At 59.6% G+C, this 17,390-nt stretch overlaps 1 protein-coding gene across 18 annotated transcripts in view; it reads left to right on the top strand.

Moving 5' to 3' along the window:
- The window catches only part of Jakmip3 (Janus kinase and microtubule interacting protein 3), a 53,433-nt gene that overhangs the window by 26,050 nt on the left and 9,993 nt on the right, over positions 1-17,390 (top strand). For 2 of the 18 annotated variants that reach the window (XM_071610674.1, XM_034637327.2), the window contains exons 3-15: positions 3,451-3,666; positions 4,944-5,057; positions 6,005-6,151; positions 6,620-6,751; positions 8,085-8,120; positions 8,434-8,493; positions 10,667-10,795; positions 12,073-12,201; positions 13,679-13,762; positions 14,802-14,864; positions 15,635-15,733; positions 16,844-16,942; positions 17,019-17,078. In XM_071610674.1, the coding sequence (XP_071466775.1) occupies positions 3,451-3,666; positions 4,944-5,057; positions 6,005-6,151; positions 6,620-6,751; positions 8,085-8,120; positions 8,434-8,493; positions 10,667-10,795; positions 12,073-12,201; positions 13,679-13,762; positions 14,802-14,864; positions 15,635-15,733; positions 16,844-16,942; positions 17,019-17,078 (1,368 nt within the window). Of the gene's footprint in view, positions 1-3,450; positions 3,667-4,937; positions 5,058-6,004; positions 6,152-6,619; positions 6,752-8,084; positions 8,121-8,433; positions 8,494-10,666; positions 10,796-12,072; positions 12,202-13,678; positions 13,763-14,801; positions 14,865-15,634; positions 15,734-16,843; positions 16,943-17,018; positions 17,079-17,390 lie in introns of all 18 variants that reach the window. The other 16 variants (XM_034637325.2, XM_071610670.1, XM_071610681.1 and 13 more) reach the window with 13 other exon arrangements.

Here is a 17,390-nt window from a genome sequence, read left to right as displayed (position 1 = left end):
GAATTAATTCTCAGACATGGAACAGATCTTGGTGCATCTCTGGGACATTGGGGACATGGGCTCATCACCTTGGGCTGGAGCCATATTCTCGTTATACCAACTCTCAGCCCCCTCTGGGAGTGCAAGAGGCTGAAGCACCTGTTTATTCAGTCTTCGCCTGGGACTGTCCAGCCAACCCCTCTGCGCCTGTGCTTTCTGGGCCAAACCTTGGATAGTACCAGACTCTCTGTCTCAGCTGGGTGTATTTTTTCCCAGGTCCCCTCCTAATCTCAGCCCTGACGTCCAGGGTGACGAGCCTCCTTCCGGCTCTGTTCTTCTCATTAGGCCCTTCCAGTACCCTTTCTCGGGGAAAATGAGCCCCACATGGAAAGCACACTAGGTTCTCCCTCTTCTCCAACACACCCACTGGTGAGCGACAACCTTCTCTAAAGCACAAGACACATATGTGTTCAGGTTACCTGTGGAGAGTTTGTAGGCAGGAAGGTCCCCCAAGATGCAGATCCTCTGAAGAAGAAGGTGGGGTGAGCCACCACTGTTATAGGTGAGGGCCTACTGCCTAGGCCAGGAGGCTTTTGGGGACCAGACTCCTACCCTTTGCTAAGGACACTTGGTGTGGGGTCAGACAGGCTCCACTGGTGGCTCAGGCAGGTGCCTGGTTTGGCACTGAAGCACGGTCAGTGCAGTCAGCCCAGGAGGGGAGAGCCCCAGCTGGGTTGGTGATGTGTCTGGACAGGCAAGTACTCATTGGTCACTGAGGGCACACGTGTGCAGGGGGCTCAGCACTGCAGGGCATGGCTGCCTCGTGTCAGGGGCCTCACCATTGGCAAGTGAGCTCAGGAAGGGCTACCTTCCCCCCACTCCAGCTACGGGCTCTAGTTCTATACTTGGGGGGTGTCCAGGGATCCGCTGTCCACAGGGCCCAGGAGGCTCTGATGCTGAGCTCCCCAGGGCCACCTGCTAAGAAGCACTGTGCTCTGAGCTTGAAGGGGAGGGTGGGTTAGGTGAGGAGGGTGGGTTAGGTGAAGAGGGCCCTTTCTCTCCTGGGCGAGGACCGTCCTCCCCACTCAGACCCTTCTGCACACCCCTTCCCTGGGGACCTGCCATCACAAGGAACCTCTGCTGGTTTCCAGATGCCCACTGCACCTGGGAGGGAGGGACAGTGTGGGGTGCTGGGTTGGCAGAGGTGACTCAGAGGGCAGTCAACAGACTCAGTAAGAATCTGGACTGTTTTCTTATCCTGGGAGGCGTTTCTCTCCTGGGAACCAGGAGATCTGGTCTTGTTTATGACCGACTCTGGTAGAGGTGAGGAGACAGATGGGACAGGGGCAGGAGAGGACACTGGGTGATTTAGAACTTCTGTAGCATCTGGACAAGACTGTGTGGTGGGGGACCAACTCATCTGGTTACCAGAACTCCCCATTTTCAGTTTGGAGGTCTGGGTCTGGGGAGCCCTCAGTCCTGGGCTTGGTGGGGGCTCTTTGCATGGGTGTGGGTGGGGTAGGGTCTGGGCACTGCCTTCTGGTCTCCACAGCCTGCAGGAGGGAAGGGGCAGCTGCAGCTCAGCACATCAGAGACAGCATGTCAGAGCCTCAGCCTGCATGACGGACACGGGGTCATCTCCTTGCAGGAAGACAACCACGCATGCAGTGTGGGTCTGCATGTGGGCAGCAGGCCCCAGGGTCCTATGCTGTCTGCTGCAGCTCCCTGGGCTGGGGGTGGGTGTGGTGCCCGTGTTTGAACATGTCGCTGGGCTGGAAGAAGCCCTCTGTGAGTGAGGGGAGCCACCAATTCCACGGAGCATCTTAATTAGGCTGGGCCAGGCCCCCCGCAGAAGCAGACCTCACTGGAGCAGAAGACGTAGATACGCATGTTCAGGGCTGAGCAAGCTTGGCTCGAGACCTGCAGCTTTGGGAGACCCCTCTGGTACCCCCTGGTAAGCATCGTGTGCCTGTGAGACAGTGCTGTCCCACATTCCTTGATGGGGCATCTTAGCGCTTCCCACGGGCAGTCGCCTACCCTGCGGCCTGGTGAGCTGGCAGACAGGTCTGCCCTTTGCCCACCTTGCCCCTCAGGCCAGGAGGCTGCAGAGACACTCCCTCTCCTGTTTCTGTAAACGCTGGCGTGTGGGTGCCAGGCCGCGGGCACAGCCGCTTGTTAACAAGATTTTCCTGTCCCCAGCCTCTTTGTCTCCCTGATTACTGAGCTTCCTCCTCCTGCACCGCCACATGCTCCAGGAAATGGGAATCTGGCCGTTAAGGCCTCTTTTCCTCTGTTCTGCTCCTGGCTTGTGTGAATTTGTGATCTGGGCCGATGAGATGCCTCTTGTGTTTCTACGCAGACTTCAGCAGGTGGCTGACCCAGCCAGATGCCCTGCTCTGCTCAGTCATTTGAAAATAATGTTTTAAACCCAAGACATCATCTTATAAGTCTAGTGCCATCTACATTGGGTCCCACCTTCCACCTGGACCCAGCATGTTCCTGGGGCAGCTCAGGTGAAGGCCTCAGGGTCAGCTGGTGGCCATGTCCAGGGAGTTTCTTGCTGCTATTTGTAGGGTGGGCTCAAAGAATGCTGCTCCTTGGGGAATGTAGGGAGGGCTTCGGACCCTCCCAGCAGATGGGACCTGAGCGGGTCAGACCTCCTGGAGCCTGTCCAGATGCCGCCCACCCCCAGCCTCAGCCTTCAGTAGGATTCATAGGAAACAGCTTTTCCTGCAAACAGCTGTGAGCACGCCACGTCGCTCCCGCACGGAGCACAGAGATCCAGGACGGAACAGGGATGGCCGCAGTGCCTCCCACACACCACCCAGCCCTCCCTAGCTTGTGGCCTCTCTGGGATGGTGAGCGAGTCCAGGGTGGCAGGCTGCCCTGAGAACTCTCAGGCCAGGGCTCCTACCTACCTACATGGCCACCCTCTCCCTGACCTTTTCCTATTTGTACCAGGGTCTTCACGCAGGGGCGCTTAACCACTGAGCTACATCCCCAGCCCGTTTTGTGTTTTGTTTTGAGTCAGGGTCTTTCCAAACACCCTCTCCCATCGTACCCTCCTACTGGCAGGTGTGTGTGAGTCGGGCATAACCCTGCTCCGCTCAACGCACAGAGGGAGGCAGGGGCAGGAGGTGGCTCCACTAACCTGCCAGGTAGGCCCATCCCTGTGGACACATAGGACAGCAGGGGACTGGAGTCTTGCTGGGTGACCCTGGACTGGCACAGGGGGCACAGGGGCCAGAGCAGCTTGGGGCCAGCCAGCTGACCCCAGGAGGCCCTGGAAGGGCTGTGTGCAGCCGCCTGGGGAGTAGGCACCGGCTCTCTTCCAGGATGGTCTGTCTGAGCCCGAGACACTGGCAGGGCTGCCACTGTGGGGCCCCTGCTGATGCCAACCTGCCTGTTTCTATGGTAACTGCAGATCTGCACCCTGTCTGCGTGTGTGATTGTGTTCTGTTCTCCTTGTAGATGGAGGAGATGAAATTTAAAGACAGAGCAGTCTTCGTGCTGGAGAGAGAGTTAGGGGTCCAAGCCGGGCAAGCCCAGAGGCTGCAGCTGCAGAAAGAGGCTCTAGATGAGCAGCTTGCCCAGGCCAAAGAGGCCGAGCGGCACCCGGGCAGCCCCAGACGGGAACTTCCTCATGCAAGCGGTGCAGGAGACGCCTCAGACCACTCGGGAAGCCCTGTAAGCACCCCCGGGCCTCGCCCTGGCCCGATCCGAGTACAGACACACGGCCCTGCAGAGCTCCCTGGGGCGTCCGGAGCCCAGTCCAGCCAGACTCTCCTGCCCCTGGGGCCCTCCGCTCGTCCAGCTCTGGCCAGGAGGACGGGCAGTTTGTCCTCTTCCTTCCTCCCCAACACCGCAGGTGCACTGGCTTGTCCCCTCCTGGGCCCCGGTCCCCAAGGATCCCAAAGTACCAGCTTTGCTGGCGCTGGTCCTGCCCTGGCTGGTGGGAGAGGCGGTGCTCTGAGCAGGTGCTGCTCTGGCTTCTGCTGCTGCCCGCCAAGTCCCTGGCTGGGCCCTCCTGTGGCTGACCTTGCGCTCATCACCAGCCATCCTCCCACATGCTTTTCATGTGACCATGACATTTTCTGCTCCTCCTCAGGCTGCTAATGCCCACCTGCATGGGTCCACCTGCAGATGAACAGACTGCAAGCCACCCATCTTCTCATTGCCACACCTCATTCAGATCCCTCCGCAGTGGCCTGCAACATCCTGGGGATCTAATGCCACGGACCCTCCACATGGCCCCTCTGGGCCTTTGGTCCCTAGCCTCTCCTGCACCCATTGACTGAGGAACTCAAACCATGTCCAGTATCTCCCTGGACATACTTTTGTTTGATTCAAGGACAAAACTGTTAAAGTTGGGCCAGCCCTGGGACAGTGACATTGCAAGACTAGAGACTAGCATCGTGGGGGCAGCGCAGTCTAACTGATCAGAGCCAGCCCTTCCTGCTCCAGAGAGCCCAGAACTTCAGGCAAAGGTTTTCACTGTCTTTTTAATGAAGTTCCAGTGGTTTTGAAAGTGGCCTTCTAGAGACTCAACCTGAGGGAGCACACTTCCTGGGAAAGCGACTTTTCCAAGTCTGCAGCAGGTGTCTTTTCCTCTGCTCACCCCGAGAACGTGCTGTCCACCTGGCAGGCAGGGCAGACCCCTTCTGAAGGTGCAGCAGGCAGTGGCCGGAGGAGAGCATGCAGCTAGTCTTGCCCGTGTGTCCCCACCAGTGTGTCCCCGCCCATGTGTCCCCACGTGTGTCCCCACCCTCGCCCCCCACTTTTGCACACCCCCAGACATTCCCGCTTCCGTCTGTCCCCTCATGCAGTTTGCAGAGCTTGGGCTATACCTACCCGCCAGCCGCTGTGTGGAAGAGCAGGCGGCCGAGGCATCCAGGGTGCTGCGATTCGCGAGGTTCTGTGAGCAGGGAACAGTTGTTTGCAGTTGATCTTTGTTTTAGGAACAGCAGTTGGATGAAAAGGATGCCCGGCGCTTTCAGCTCAAAATCGCAGAGTTAAGCGCCATCATCCGTAAGCTGGAGGATCGCAACGCCCTGCTGTCGGAGGAGAGGAACGAGCTGGTGCGTGCCCGACAGGGACGGTTCTGGACCTTGTGGGACTGTGGCTGCATGGGGAGAGGCGGGGTCCACTTCCACAGTCCCTGTGGAAAGGGCAAGTGGTGACAGCTGGCCTTGCCGCTGGGCCCCTTGGCCTGTCCACCTTTGGCTCCCGCATGCTGGTTGGCCAACCCTACTCTGTGTCCTGGGGCAGAAGTACCCTGGACTCTGCACATGATCTGGGTGGGAGAGGACACTGTCTTAGCTGTCGCCCTCACCATTAATCTCCAGAGCCACTGAGGGTTCCAGTACCTTCAGCTCAGAGGGTGTGTGAGCTGTGTGGATGCTCGGGGGCAGGCGGTGACCACAGTTCTGATAGGCAAGCAGAGCCTTGGCCCAGACTGCTGGCCTTCAACCTTATTCCTGTCTGCAGAATGGATGGCTCAGCTCTCCTGGGCGCTGGGTGGATGGAGGGCAGCTGCCAGGTAGGGACTCCCCCTAGGGCCGGGAATTTTCCTCTTTGCAAGCACAGTTGGCTTGCAAAGTTGGCTCTGGGCTTACAGGCTCTGCATCCACAGGTACCATCCACCTGCAGACTGAGGGTTTTTAAAAGTCAGCTCTGTACTGGACAGGTGCAGGCCTTCCTCCTCACCACTGTCCCCGGGACAGGACCACATGACAACTACTTTCACAGCATCTGCTCTGCATTGGGTACCATCAACAACCAGACATGATGTGGCGTAGGCAGCAGGAGGTGCCTAGGGTATCTGCAGGCCCCGTTGCTTTCTACCAGGGACTTGGGCACCTATGGATTGGGGTTTTCCATGTGTCCTGGATCCATTCCCCCTGGACACAGAGGGATGACCGTGGTGGGCTGCATCATGTCATGGATTCGACCTGGACCTCTTGCTGGCTATGTGGAGTCCTGTCATCGGTTACGTAAAACATCACATAATTAACTTCTCTTGCAGTTAAAGCGTTTAAGGGAAGCAGAGAGTCAGTACAAGCCATTGTTGGATAAAAACAAACGCCTTACTCGGAAAAATGAGGACTTGTCTCACACTTTACGGAGAATAGAAAGCAAGCTGAAATTCGTCACCCAGGAGAACATAGAGATGGTAAGGCCCGCTAGGTCAGCAGGGGCAGCTGTGCCAGCTGCTGGCAACGCTCCACTCTGCTCCGTGGCCTAAGGAGGCAGTGGAGCAGGCCGGGCTCTCGAGCCTGCTGCTCAGGGCAGCCCCATGTGCATTCCTGGGTCAGATCCCCAGTGAGCCCACCCCCAGGAGAGAGGCCTCAGGTGAGGACCAGCCACGGGAGGGAGGGGCGTGGTCACGGGAGGCCACCAGGCCATCACATGCCCCCCCCTTGGCCCTGTTTGTACATGCTGACCCCAGGGGCTTAGTAAGCAAGCTCTGACTCTGTAAATCCTGGGCATAGGTAGCAAGAGGACCTGGGGTTCCAGGGGGAGCAGGCCTGGCACAGAGCAGTGAGCCTGGGTAGGGGAGGCCCCCCCAGCACTGAGCCAGGCTGGGATCTGCTCGGGAGGTGGGCCCAGCACATGTGACGTGGCCTGCTTGGTGTTGCAGAGGCAGAGAGCCGGGATCATCCGGAGACCCAGCTCCCTAAACGACCTTGATCAGAGTCAGGGTGAGAGGGAGGTCGACTTCCTGAAGCTTCAGATTGTGGAGCAGCAGAACCTCATTGACGAACTCTCCAAGGTGACCACATCCTGCCCACCCTGCCCCTGGGGCAGTCGGGGGGAGGCCAGGCTGGCAGGAGCCATGGGCCACCTCGGGCTGGATCCCCCACATAGTCACTGGTCCTGGTGACCCTCCCTAGGTAGGTCTCGGTGCCTGGGGCTCCTCACCCTCCTCACCCCCCGGAGCTCAGGGTTCTAGGCCGGCAGCACTGCCCCTGTCACTAACAAGCCTCCATAGCCCTGTGGCTCAAGACCACACAACTCCCTCTCACGGATCCTGAGGGAGGCCACCGGCCTCAGTCAAGGTGTGGGCAGGGCTGGGCTCCCTCCAGGGCCTGGGAAGGGTCTGCTCTTTTCCTTTGGCTGCCTCCAGGGTCCCAGCCTTCCTTGGCTTGTGGCCACCTCACTCCAGCCTCTGCCTGATTCTTCCTGTGGCCCCTTGTCTTGTTTGAATATTCTCCTCTCCTCTTACAGCCACTGCGTCGTTGGGTTGGAGCCCACCCCAATCCACACTGAGATCATCTCAGCATCTTTAACTCAGTCACACCCGAGACACTATTTTCAGATCAGTTCCCATGCCGTTTGTGAGGCTGGAACTGTGGACGCGTCTTTTAGGGACCACCATGCAGCCCCTCCCCTGCTCTCTCCTGGGCTCCCCTCACCCCAGCACAGGTCTGCAAACAGTGCTGCAGGAAGCCGCCCACTTACTCTGGTTGGGGGCGGCTCTGCCTCTTGTGGGCTCTGGTAGACTCCATGCTAGAGCATTCCCAGCGAGCTGCCTTGGTCAGCAAGCAGCAGGACAGCTGTGCCTCTCGGTCACTGGCCTGTCCTATGCAACGCCTAAGGCCATCTCCAAAGTCCCTGAGATAAGAAGACCCTCTGCCCCCATGGGCTGTGGGGTGTGGTCTCCCCAAGACAGTCTTCCCTGACCCTGCCTGAGGTCTGAGTCCTTTTCTCATTCAATTACAAATGCTCATCAGTGTGAATGACAATCATAATTTATGGGGGGATAGGAAAAGGTTGAAATCTTGATAAGTCACAAATAAATGCACATCACCGCAACTTCCAGAGGGCTTTGTCCAGCTGCCAGGGAGTGAAAGGCTCAGCCACCTTGAACAGAGGCTCCTGGGGATGCCGAGGCTCAGGGAGCCTCTGGGACCAGCTTTGGAAAGGAGGGAGGACAATTGGGGCAGAACCTTCCTCTCAGGCAAGGGTTCAGGACCCTGAGGACTCTGAGGCATGAATTCCGCAGCCAGGTTACAGCAGAGTTCGGGGGCTCCTGGGGGGCTCCTCTGGGCTCTGTAGGAGCAAGTCGGCACCTTCAGTTCCAAACCTGCCATTTTCCTTCCTAGACCCTCGAGACTGCTGGCTACGTGAAGAGTGTGCTGGTAAGTACCAAGGCGGAAGCTGCTCACAGCCTCGCAGGGGGCGTTCTGCAGAGCTCCTTCTTCCCCTCCCCCACACGGTTCCTACAGTGCAACTGAGGGGCCTGGTGGCTCCTGAGCGCAGAGCTCACCTAAGTGGGGACTCACTCATCTCAGGCTGGTGGAGAAAGGGCCCCCAGGCTCCTGCGCAGATACCTTGTGTTTATGTCCCAGGAACAGTTACCATGTTGAGACCACGTCACGATGATGATGTGGCACTTCAAGAAGCTGGTGGAGCTGGCACCTACCTAAAAACCTCTCCAACTGGTTTTTGCAGGAGCGCGATAAGCTTTTAAGGTTTCGGAAGCAGAGAAAGAAAATGGCAAAACTCCCCAAGGTAAAGAAGGCAGCATATGTGCGTGCGTGCGTGTGTGCGTGCGTGTGCGTGCGTGCATGCGTGTGTGCTTGCTTGTGCTGAAAGCTCTTGGGAGAGAGTCCCTTCCTTTACAAAGGAAAAGAAAACACTTTTATTTCTTCTCAAAATTGTCAATCAGAAATGACCAAATAGGATTCAAAGTAGATCCTCTGCTTGTGCCCTGAGAGCCTGGCCCAGAACTAAGACTCCTGTGCGCGTGGGGGCCGGGGCTGCACTCCTGGGATGCCGGGATTAAGGATGGAAGTTTGCAAGGGTGGCTGTCCCTATGTCCCAGCTGCCAGGGGTTGTGACCACACCACTGTGGTTGGCATTCTGATGGTGCAGACAGTTGTAAGACTGGCCAGGCTCTGGGCGGCTCAGGACATGGCGGGTTTCATAGCTTGGCAGAGGCTGGTGAATCTGGTCCAGAAGCTGTAATTTGGCAGTTCACAGGTCAGCACGTGCCTGGTCTGTGCACAGGCTCAGCTCAACGGCTCAGCCCCCCACCCCAGTGTCTTCACTGCCTGGAACAGGAGACTGAATCCGTGTTGGCATGGGGCACACAGCTCCAAGGACAGCCCGCCTGCTGCCCCCATCCTCACTGGGCCATGCACCCCTCCTGGGCCTGCCCCAGCATTAAGTGTCCCCTGGCAGCTTATGCAGGCTGCAGTAGGCTGTGCCCACAGCTGCACACAAGCCCCCCAGCACTGCAGCCCTAGGAAGTTCAAAGCCCTGGGGGAACTTTCTGGAGTGTGACCCTTCTCGATAGGCTGGTGATTTTTTATTGAGCTTTTGGAGAAATTCCCAGAGGACCTGTCTTCAGCTTTCTCTGAGCTGCAGCTGGGTTGTTTATAAACACTCCGCGGCCCCTCCCTGGCCACTTCAGTGTTCCCCGCCACAGCCCTGGCTCATCTGGCCTTGGAAAGGCCCAGGGAGGGAGGAGGCTGCTGGCCTCTCTCCTGGATCACTGCAGGATGCTCAGGGATTGTCCAGAGGCCCCACCTGCTGCCCCTGCTGTCTTGGTGCCTCTGTGAGAGGGAGGAGGGAAACCAGGAAGTCGGCAGGAGGGGCTTGGATGACAGGGGACCTAAGTGAAGCCGCAGGACTCCAGCTTGTGGTAGTCACCGAGCAGGATTGAGCTGGAACAGCAGGATGTTCCTGCGGCAGGGGCGGGGTGGGTTAGCAGGAGCGGGGTCCGGAGGCTGCCTGGACCAAGGAGGATTGAGGTGGAGTGTCAGGGGACAGACATCCAGAGGACCACTGGTGACCCAGGGCTGGAAATAAAGCAAGGACCTCAGGTTTGTGCTCGTCAAGTTTGCCCACTTGTGGGAATTTCAGTGGAGGATCTGGGAAAGACTGGGGTACAGGGAAGTCCTTTTCCAGAGAGGCCAGGGCCCAGCCGCAAGTGACAGTTGGTGGCTCAGCTGGAGAGGCGGCTGGTCAAGGGAGAGGAACTAGCACAGCCTGCTCAGCTGGAGCCAGAGAATGCAGGTGTCTGGGAGGGAACAGCCACCATGGTCCTTGGGGCAGCTGGTGGTCCTGGAGCCCAGGGAGGGACTTTCCTGGAAGGTCTGGCAGTGGACTCATCAGAGACCTGGTGGCCACCACGGCCATTACATTGACAAGGACAGACAAGGAAGGCAGGGTCCCTGTGTGCAGGTGAGAGGAGGTGGCTTCTGGAGTCCGTAGTGTCTAAAGCCAGGGTTTCGGAAGTCCAGAAGGAGGGGAAGTTGGGGGTCCCTGAAGGCAGGGCTTCTCAACCTAGCTGGTGGAGGACCGGCCCTTGTTCACACCCTCTGTCACGGACTGGAAAGGGCACCGCACGTCAGGGCACGTGCTTGCTACTGGCAGGGGTCAAGTTCAGAGGCCAAGTCCAGGAGTGGCTCATCTGTCAGACTCCTGGACATCTACATTCCACCCTCTGCCAGTACATTCTGGGTGCACCAAGATGGCGCACTCATACCTGGTTGGCCATCTTGGCCGGAAGTAGGACAGCCCAGTGGGCCCCTCCAGGGCGGCCTTGGATGGATGTGGGAGAGCACTGCAGATGGGGCTGTGGGGGTGCACCACAGGCAACAGAGGGCGGGAGGGGCCTGGGGCTGCTGGCCGAGCACTGGCCTGGGGCTGCGCCAACGCCTTGCCTTTTGGCCAGAAGCCGGTTGTTGTGGAGACCTTCTTTGGATACGATGAAGAAGCGTCCCTGGAGTCCGACGGCTCTTCCATCTCTTATCAAACTGACAGGACAGACCAGACCCCGTGCACTCCTGACGACGACCTAGAGGAGGTACCGTGGCCTGCTCTCTGGATAGGCCTCCTGGTCCAGCCCTGGCAGCCCTTGCTTTTGTGCAGTGAGAAACCCTGAACTTGGTTTGGCTACATGGTTGCTGAGGGTCACTCCCTGCTGTCACTGATGCCCAGTCACACTTCCTCACATCCTTGACCTTGAGCTCCTCCCAAAGAGGGCCTCCCAGGAGGAGCTGCACCAGCGAGCAGGGAGGTCACCCTGTGCCAGGACCCAGGCCCTTAGAGACACTGTGAAGAGCTTTCTTCCTGGTGCTCCTAACAGCCTGGCCTGCAGAATGGTGGCTACCCTGAAGTCCAGCAGCCAGCTCAGTCCCAGGGCATAAGCTAGTGTTTGTCCAACTGGCCCAGCCCCTGTAGCTATGGAGAGCAGGTAGTGGACCTGGTAAAGGCCAGGGGAGCCTTCCCTGGAAGATCCTGGAGGATGAACCAAAGGCCATGAGCCGGCTCAGAAAACCAGTTGTCATAGCAGACCACTGCTGGAAAGCCTGGGGCAGTGGGGCTGGGGCTGGGGCAGGGTTTCTGGGCTTGGTCACTCCTGGACATGGCCCACGCTGCAAACCTTAGGGTCCACTGGGACTCCTTCAAGGCTACAGCAGAAACATCTGATGTAAAGGAGAGAGAGAGAGAGAGAGACAGACAGACAGACAGGAAGGAAGGAGAGAAGGAAGGGAGGAAGGAGGGAGGGAAGGAGGGAGGGAGGGAGGGAGGACCCACTCCTGCCTTCTTTGTGGGGCAGCGGGTATCACTCAGCTAGGACACATCCTGGGAGGTGATGGCAGGAGTAAGCCTGGGTGACAGGCAGGTCAGAGTGGGCTGACCTGGGGTGGCAGACCTGGGGTGGGCAGCCTGAGAGGGACATGTGACCTGGGGCCCTGGGGCCCTCTCACAGAGCACAGCACAGTTCCCAGGACACATGTCTGCAGAGCAGGGCCATGTGCAGTCCTGGTCAATAATGGAGGGTCTGCTGGGTCAGGCAGACGGGCTGGCAAGTAGGAGACCAGGCAGAGCCCCTGGACAACCCCTGAGGCTCACCTGGCTCAGCCCTGCCAGCCCCGCTGTCTACCCAGACATGGGAGTCACCTCCCAGGAAAACCTTCCTCCAAACAGGTCTAGGTCCCCAGAGTCGGCCCTCCCTGTGCTGCTGGAGACCCCTCCCTTCTTCCCCACTGGAGGAGCAGGTGCCTGGCTGGGGTGGTGCTGGGGGCTGGGGCTAATGCTGTGTCTCTGGGGGCTTGTGGTGCCCTTGCTCCTCTCCAGGGCCTGGCCAAGGAGGAGACGGAGCTGAGGTTCCGGCAGCTGACCATGGAGTACCAGGCGCTGCAGCGAGCATACGCCTTGCTGCAGGAGCAGGTCGGAGGGACACTGGACGCAGAGCGAGAAGTTAAGGTCTAAATGACTTCTACTCCACGGCTGGGCTCCACATGGCTCCTCCCACTTGCCCCTGAGGCCTTGGCAGGGGCCCTTTGCCTGCCCAGACTTTGGGGCCAAGCCCCTTCTTGCCCACAGTTGCTTTGGGTCCCGGGTGGTGCCCACTAGTGAGGCCACTAGAAACCAGTGTTTGTGGAGCCAGTGGCTGGGTTATCTGGGTGGGGGCAGACTGGCCGGGTAGAGCCAGCACAGGTGTGGGCTTTTCTTGCCCTGCCAGGGACGGCATCCGGCGCACAGGGGCCTGCAGCTCCTGAGATGAGGTCCCCTTCACCCAAACCTGTCTGATGCCCTTGGGGAGCTGGGAGGCTCAGGGGTGAATGGGCAGCATTTGGACTCAGTTTTCCTTAAGTTTGCCAAGACTATATTCATCCAACAAGCCTTGAGCTCAAACACCGGCCTTCCTTTGCCCTGTGCTTGGCCAGGCAAACCTGCCGAGCAGCAGGGCCCCTCCTGTCCACCTTGCCTGGGCATACTGGCGGGTCAGTGGCATCCAGAAAGACTGGAAGGGGCTGGTGGGCGTCCTCTGCTGGTCTCCAGGGACAGCACTGGCACCAGGCTGCCTGGGGAGGATCAGGAAGGGAGTCCACTGACTGTCGGAATTCCCCGCCTCTGCTTTGAGAAGCAGAAATGAGGTGGACAGGCCATTTATCACATAAAGGGGGACATTGAACATTCCTTCTTGCACTTTTTGGATTTATTTTTTGCATGATCCTTGGAGAAAGGAAAATGTCTCTGTCTGAATTGTCCTAAGGCTGGGGACAGAGCTTGTGGAACCCACTACGGGCCTCACAGGGTGGTAGATCTCCGCCCCTCTGCCTGGCTGCCCCAGACACATCAATTTCCCCAGAAGCTGCACCAAAGAGAGAGCATGGCAGGCTCTGGGGAAAAATGACCATGGTTTGGACCATGAGAGACCCAAGTAAACCAAGGGAGAGCCGTTTAAATCTGGCTGCAACCTGGTTGGCACTTGGGAGGAATTCCACGCTCCAGGAAACTGACCTACAAATCAAAGGACAGTTCTGGGACAGTAGGGTGAGGAAGGGGCAGGAGGGACAGCGAACCCAGGGGCCAGCAGAGGCCCCATGGGGGGAGTAGCAGCGTTGTGGGGGGCGGTAGCAGATCCGCTCAGAAGCCTCCTAGTGTGCTGTGTGCCCCCAGGGGAGGCTGAAACCCTGGCCAGCAGCCAGCCTCGACAGTCTGGGCCATGCTGCCCGGGGAGCGAGGGCCTTGCCTCACGTGCTCCCAGTCAGTCACGGAACAGTATGCGCCTCGCGTGGCCACACAGCCCCTCCTTTCTTGGAGACCGCCCCGAAGGAGGGGCAGCCACACTCGGGTACCTCTCCTGAGGCAGAGTCCTCTGACCTGCATCCCGCGAGCCGTTCGCCTGTCCTGGCCGTTAGAGAAAGTCTGATGTGTCTTTCCTCCCGTTCTACAGACCCGTGAGCAGCTCCAAGCAGACATGCAGCGAGCGCAGGCCCGGGTGGAGGACCTGGAGAAGGCGCTGGCCGAGCAGGGCCAGGTGAGCCCCCACGTGCTCCTGGCTGGCCGTCTCTGCCCTTGCTGGGGACTCCCAGAGGAGGGCCTGCAGGAGCACTCAGCTGGGATTGCTTTCCTGCTCCCGCCACCTGCCCGGAGAGGCCCACAAGGTCCTTGGTCCCTGACACACTGACTGTAGCTGGACATACCAGAGGACCACATGAGCAAGGGCCATGCAGCCAGTGTCCGGGAGTCCAGCACTGCAGCATGTGCCTCTGTTTGCCACCCACGGACTGACCGCCACCCACCCCAGGCCACCGCACACAGGCCTGTGGCCAGGGCACTCAAATTGCCCATGTGCATCTCTTGCAGACCAAAGGGTGGCCCTGGTGCAGACACCATGGGGCACATTTCTAAGGCTCCATGTCATGCCGAGGGTGTGGCCAGGAGGGCTGGGAGCTAGGATGGTGACCCCCTGCTCTGCACACAAGGTCTCCAGGCGTGACCACACCTCCCCAGGTGGTGCTCAGAACCCCAGGGGAGCCAGTGTCTGCGCAGCCTGCGCTCCTCCCGACACGTCACCTTAAACTTAGATGTGCTGCTGGTGGGGGCAGGCGTGAGGGCGCCCAGCGGGGAGGGTGTGCTGGGTACACTGGATTTTCTCACAGCAGGGCCAGGAAGCACCCATGCATTTCCTTTGACAGACTGCAAAGGCTGCCATCTGCCCAGGTGTCCCTGGTGTGAGGGGACACACTCCTCCCTGAGCGGACTGTTCTCCTGCCGGCCTGAGACCCCGCCTCTCCTGTCTAGTCCAGCCCTCACTGACCCTGTGTTGCACAGTGTGCCCCTGGGCGCCTGGACTGGGGCCCCGGGCCTGGGGTGCTGCTTATGTGGTGGCATGCGGTGCCTTCCAGACCCTCCTGAGGCGGAGCTGCCTCTGTCTAGGGCCGCAGGTTTCCATTCCCTGAGTGTAGTACACTGTCATCTGGGGTCACATTCTTGTCCTGCCATTGGGACTGGAATGTGGCTTTTCAGTGTCCTCCTGCAGTGTACACATGTCTTCCTTTCCGTTCCTTCTCAAGGACATGAAATGGATTGAAGAGAAGCAAGCGCTGTATCGGAGAAATCAAGAGCTTGTAGAGAAGGTACGCGCGGCCCTAGGACACGCAGGACACCCTGGTGCGCGTGTGTGGGAGTGGTGGTGTGCGAGAGCGCTCCCTCGCCTCCCTGCCACCCCGACCCCCGAGCTGCCCGTGGGGGTCCCTGGAAGGGCATCCTTTGGGAGCCATGGGAGCCTGGGGCCCCGTTGAGCCTCGCCCCCTGGGTGGAGGAGCGTGGCCTGTTCTCCTGGCCTGGTGGAGCCCGAGGCGGCGTCCTGCTTCCCTGACGGGTTGCAGATGGGGGTGGCCAGAGGCTGTGTGAAGGCTGCCCCTGGGAGCCATACGCCACCCCAGCGGGAAGCTTCAGGGGGCCGGGAGCTCTGCTCCCCACAGCGCTGTGGTGAAGCCTGCACAGTCCTCGGAAGCAGCCCCTTTGAGAGCCCACAGCCAGGCCAGGGCTGGTGCCTCCAGCTTCACCAGGGTGGCCCCTGGAGTGGCCCCAGGGTGGGCGCTCTTGGCCCCTGGATGATGATGTTGGCTCCAAGAACACTGTCATCCCTCCCCCACCTGGACTCGGGCTTCATTAAAATGATTAAAATGGGCCAGAAGAGGGGCACACAGCCAGGCTCAGCCTTGGCTTCTGCCCGGCCACGTGCCTGCTCCCGGTGTGCGCAGACCAGAGGCCTGCCATGCCCCCGGCGCCTCTGCCTTCTGTATCACAGCCGGCAGCATCCAGAAAGCCGGGCAGCTGACCTCTTGGCCCTCCAGTGGGAGAGACTGGACCCTTCTCACCTGGCGCCTCTTCGGTTTTTCAGATAAAACAGATGGAGACCGAGGAAGCCCGGCTGAAGCACGAGGTCCAGGACGCCAAGGACCAGAACGAGCTGCTGGAGTTCCGGATCCTGGAGCTCGAGGTGGGCCGCCGGCCGGCGCTGCATGGCCGCCGGGCTCCAGGCAGGCTCCTGTCCTGGGCCTCCGAACAGGAACCCCAAGGTCAGGGTGGAGAGGCAGGGGCAGGTGGCAGTAAACGGCCCATCTGGGCCACATGCCACCAGCAAGATAGTGACAATAACCTGGGTGTGAGTGCTGAGGTCAGCGCCAGGAGGGGACCGAGCAGAGCAAACCTGAGGACAGCGACTGCGCCAGACCCGGGGCCCCACACTCATCACTGTGGCCAAGGCTGCTGCAGGGGTGACTAGAAGTAGGGACAATGCCCAGTCCCCAGCCGTTGGCCCAGCAGACGTTTATTTACCTCTTGCTCAAAGAAGCCTGTGAGTGGAGGCAGAGGATGCCCCTCAGGGACCAGGCACCTTCCTGCATTCTGCCGTCCCCATGTGCGCCAATGCCCTGCAGAGGGAAGAGGAGCCAGGATCCATGGGAAGGGCAGGATGGGCATGGCGGCCATGTCACATGCTCACCTTGCACTGCCAGGGGGCTGGGCACTGTGGCCCACCTGGAAGTGGTCCAAGCAGGCTCTCTCTCTAGTGGGCAGTACCCTACCCAGAGACCAGGTGAATCCCCCGCTCAGAGTCCTCCCCTCCCCTCACTGGAGGCAGGAGGGCCGTGTGGCCACTCCACGTGGATGCTCATCCCTGTGGCCTCCTGCCTGTGGTCCAGCCTGTGAAGGGGCAGCACCACGAGCCCATGTTCTCCAGGGCTCACTCTATTGGGCGTGGTGGTGACTGTTCACCTGCAGCCTCTCCCTGAGCCTCCCGACAGCCCCCTGGGTTCACCAATGGGTGAGCAAGTGGCTCTGGGGTGGACCTTACCAGGGCCACATGGCCAGGAGCTTGATGGAACCAGTGTTTCACCCACCTATCTGGAGTCCACAAACACATCAGGGTGGCTTTTGGGCACATCCACCAAGGTGTCCACCACCCGGGCCTCTGCCGGGGCTGGGTGTGCAGAAACACTAGATTCCCTGGGTGGGCTTGACTGGTCCCTGAGCCCCAGCATAGACTCCTTGGAGGAAAGAGACAGGGAGAAAGTGGCCACCATGCCCAACCTTCTGCTCTCTGTCTTAGGAGAGGGAGAGGAAGTCACCCGCCATCAACTTCCACCACACGCCTTTTGTGGATGGGAAGAGCCCTCTCCAGGTGTACTGCGAGGCAGAAGGCGTGACGGTAAAGCCCTGCCCCACCCGCTCCACACCAGCTAGCCTACCCAGCTGCCACTCACCTACCCTCTTTTGCCTCCTAGGACATCCTGGTGGCAGAGCTGATGAAGAAGCTGGACATCCTGGGGGATAACGCCGTAAGTGTATGTTGCTCTCCTGACTTGTGCATGCCTCCTCATGCCGCTCAGCCTCTGTGACTTGTGCATGCCTCCTCATGCCACCACCTCGCCCAGCCTCTGTGAGCCCCATTCAGCCCTGCCACAGACTGCCCTGCCCAAAGGCCCTTCTTGAAACAGAGAGCCTGCTTGGAATGGGCCCCCTGCATTTGGGAGGAATCTGCTCCTGGTCACTCTTCCCGCACTCACTGGGGCCTCTGCTGTGTGCACGCCCCGACCTCCAGCTAAGGGGACTTCAACTCACGTGTTTTCCATTTCTGGAATCTCTTTCAGATTTTC

This window comes from Marmota flaviventris, chromosome 4, assembly GCF_047511675.1.
Source record: "Marmota flaviventris isolate mMarFla1 chromosome 4, mMarFla1.hap1, whole genome shotgun sequence".
NCBI classification, from domain to species: domain Eukaryota; kingdom Metazoa; phylum Chordata; class Mammalia; order Rodentia; family Sciuridae; genus Marmota; species Marmota flaviventris.
This window is presented reverse-complemented; position numbering and strand designations above follow the sequence as displayed.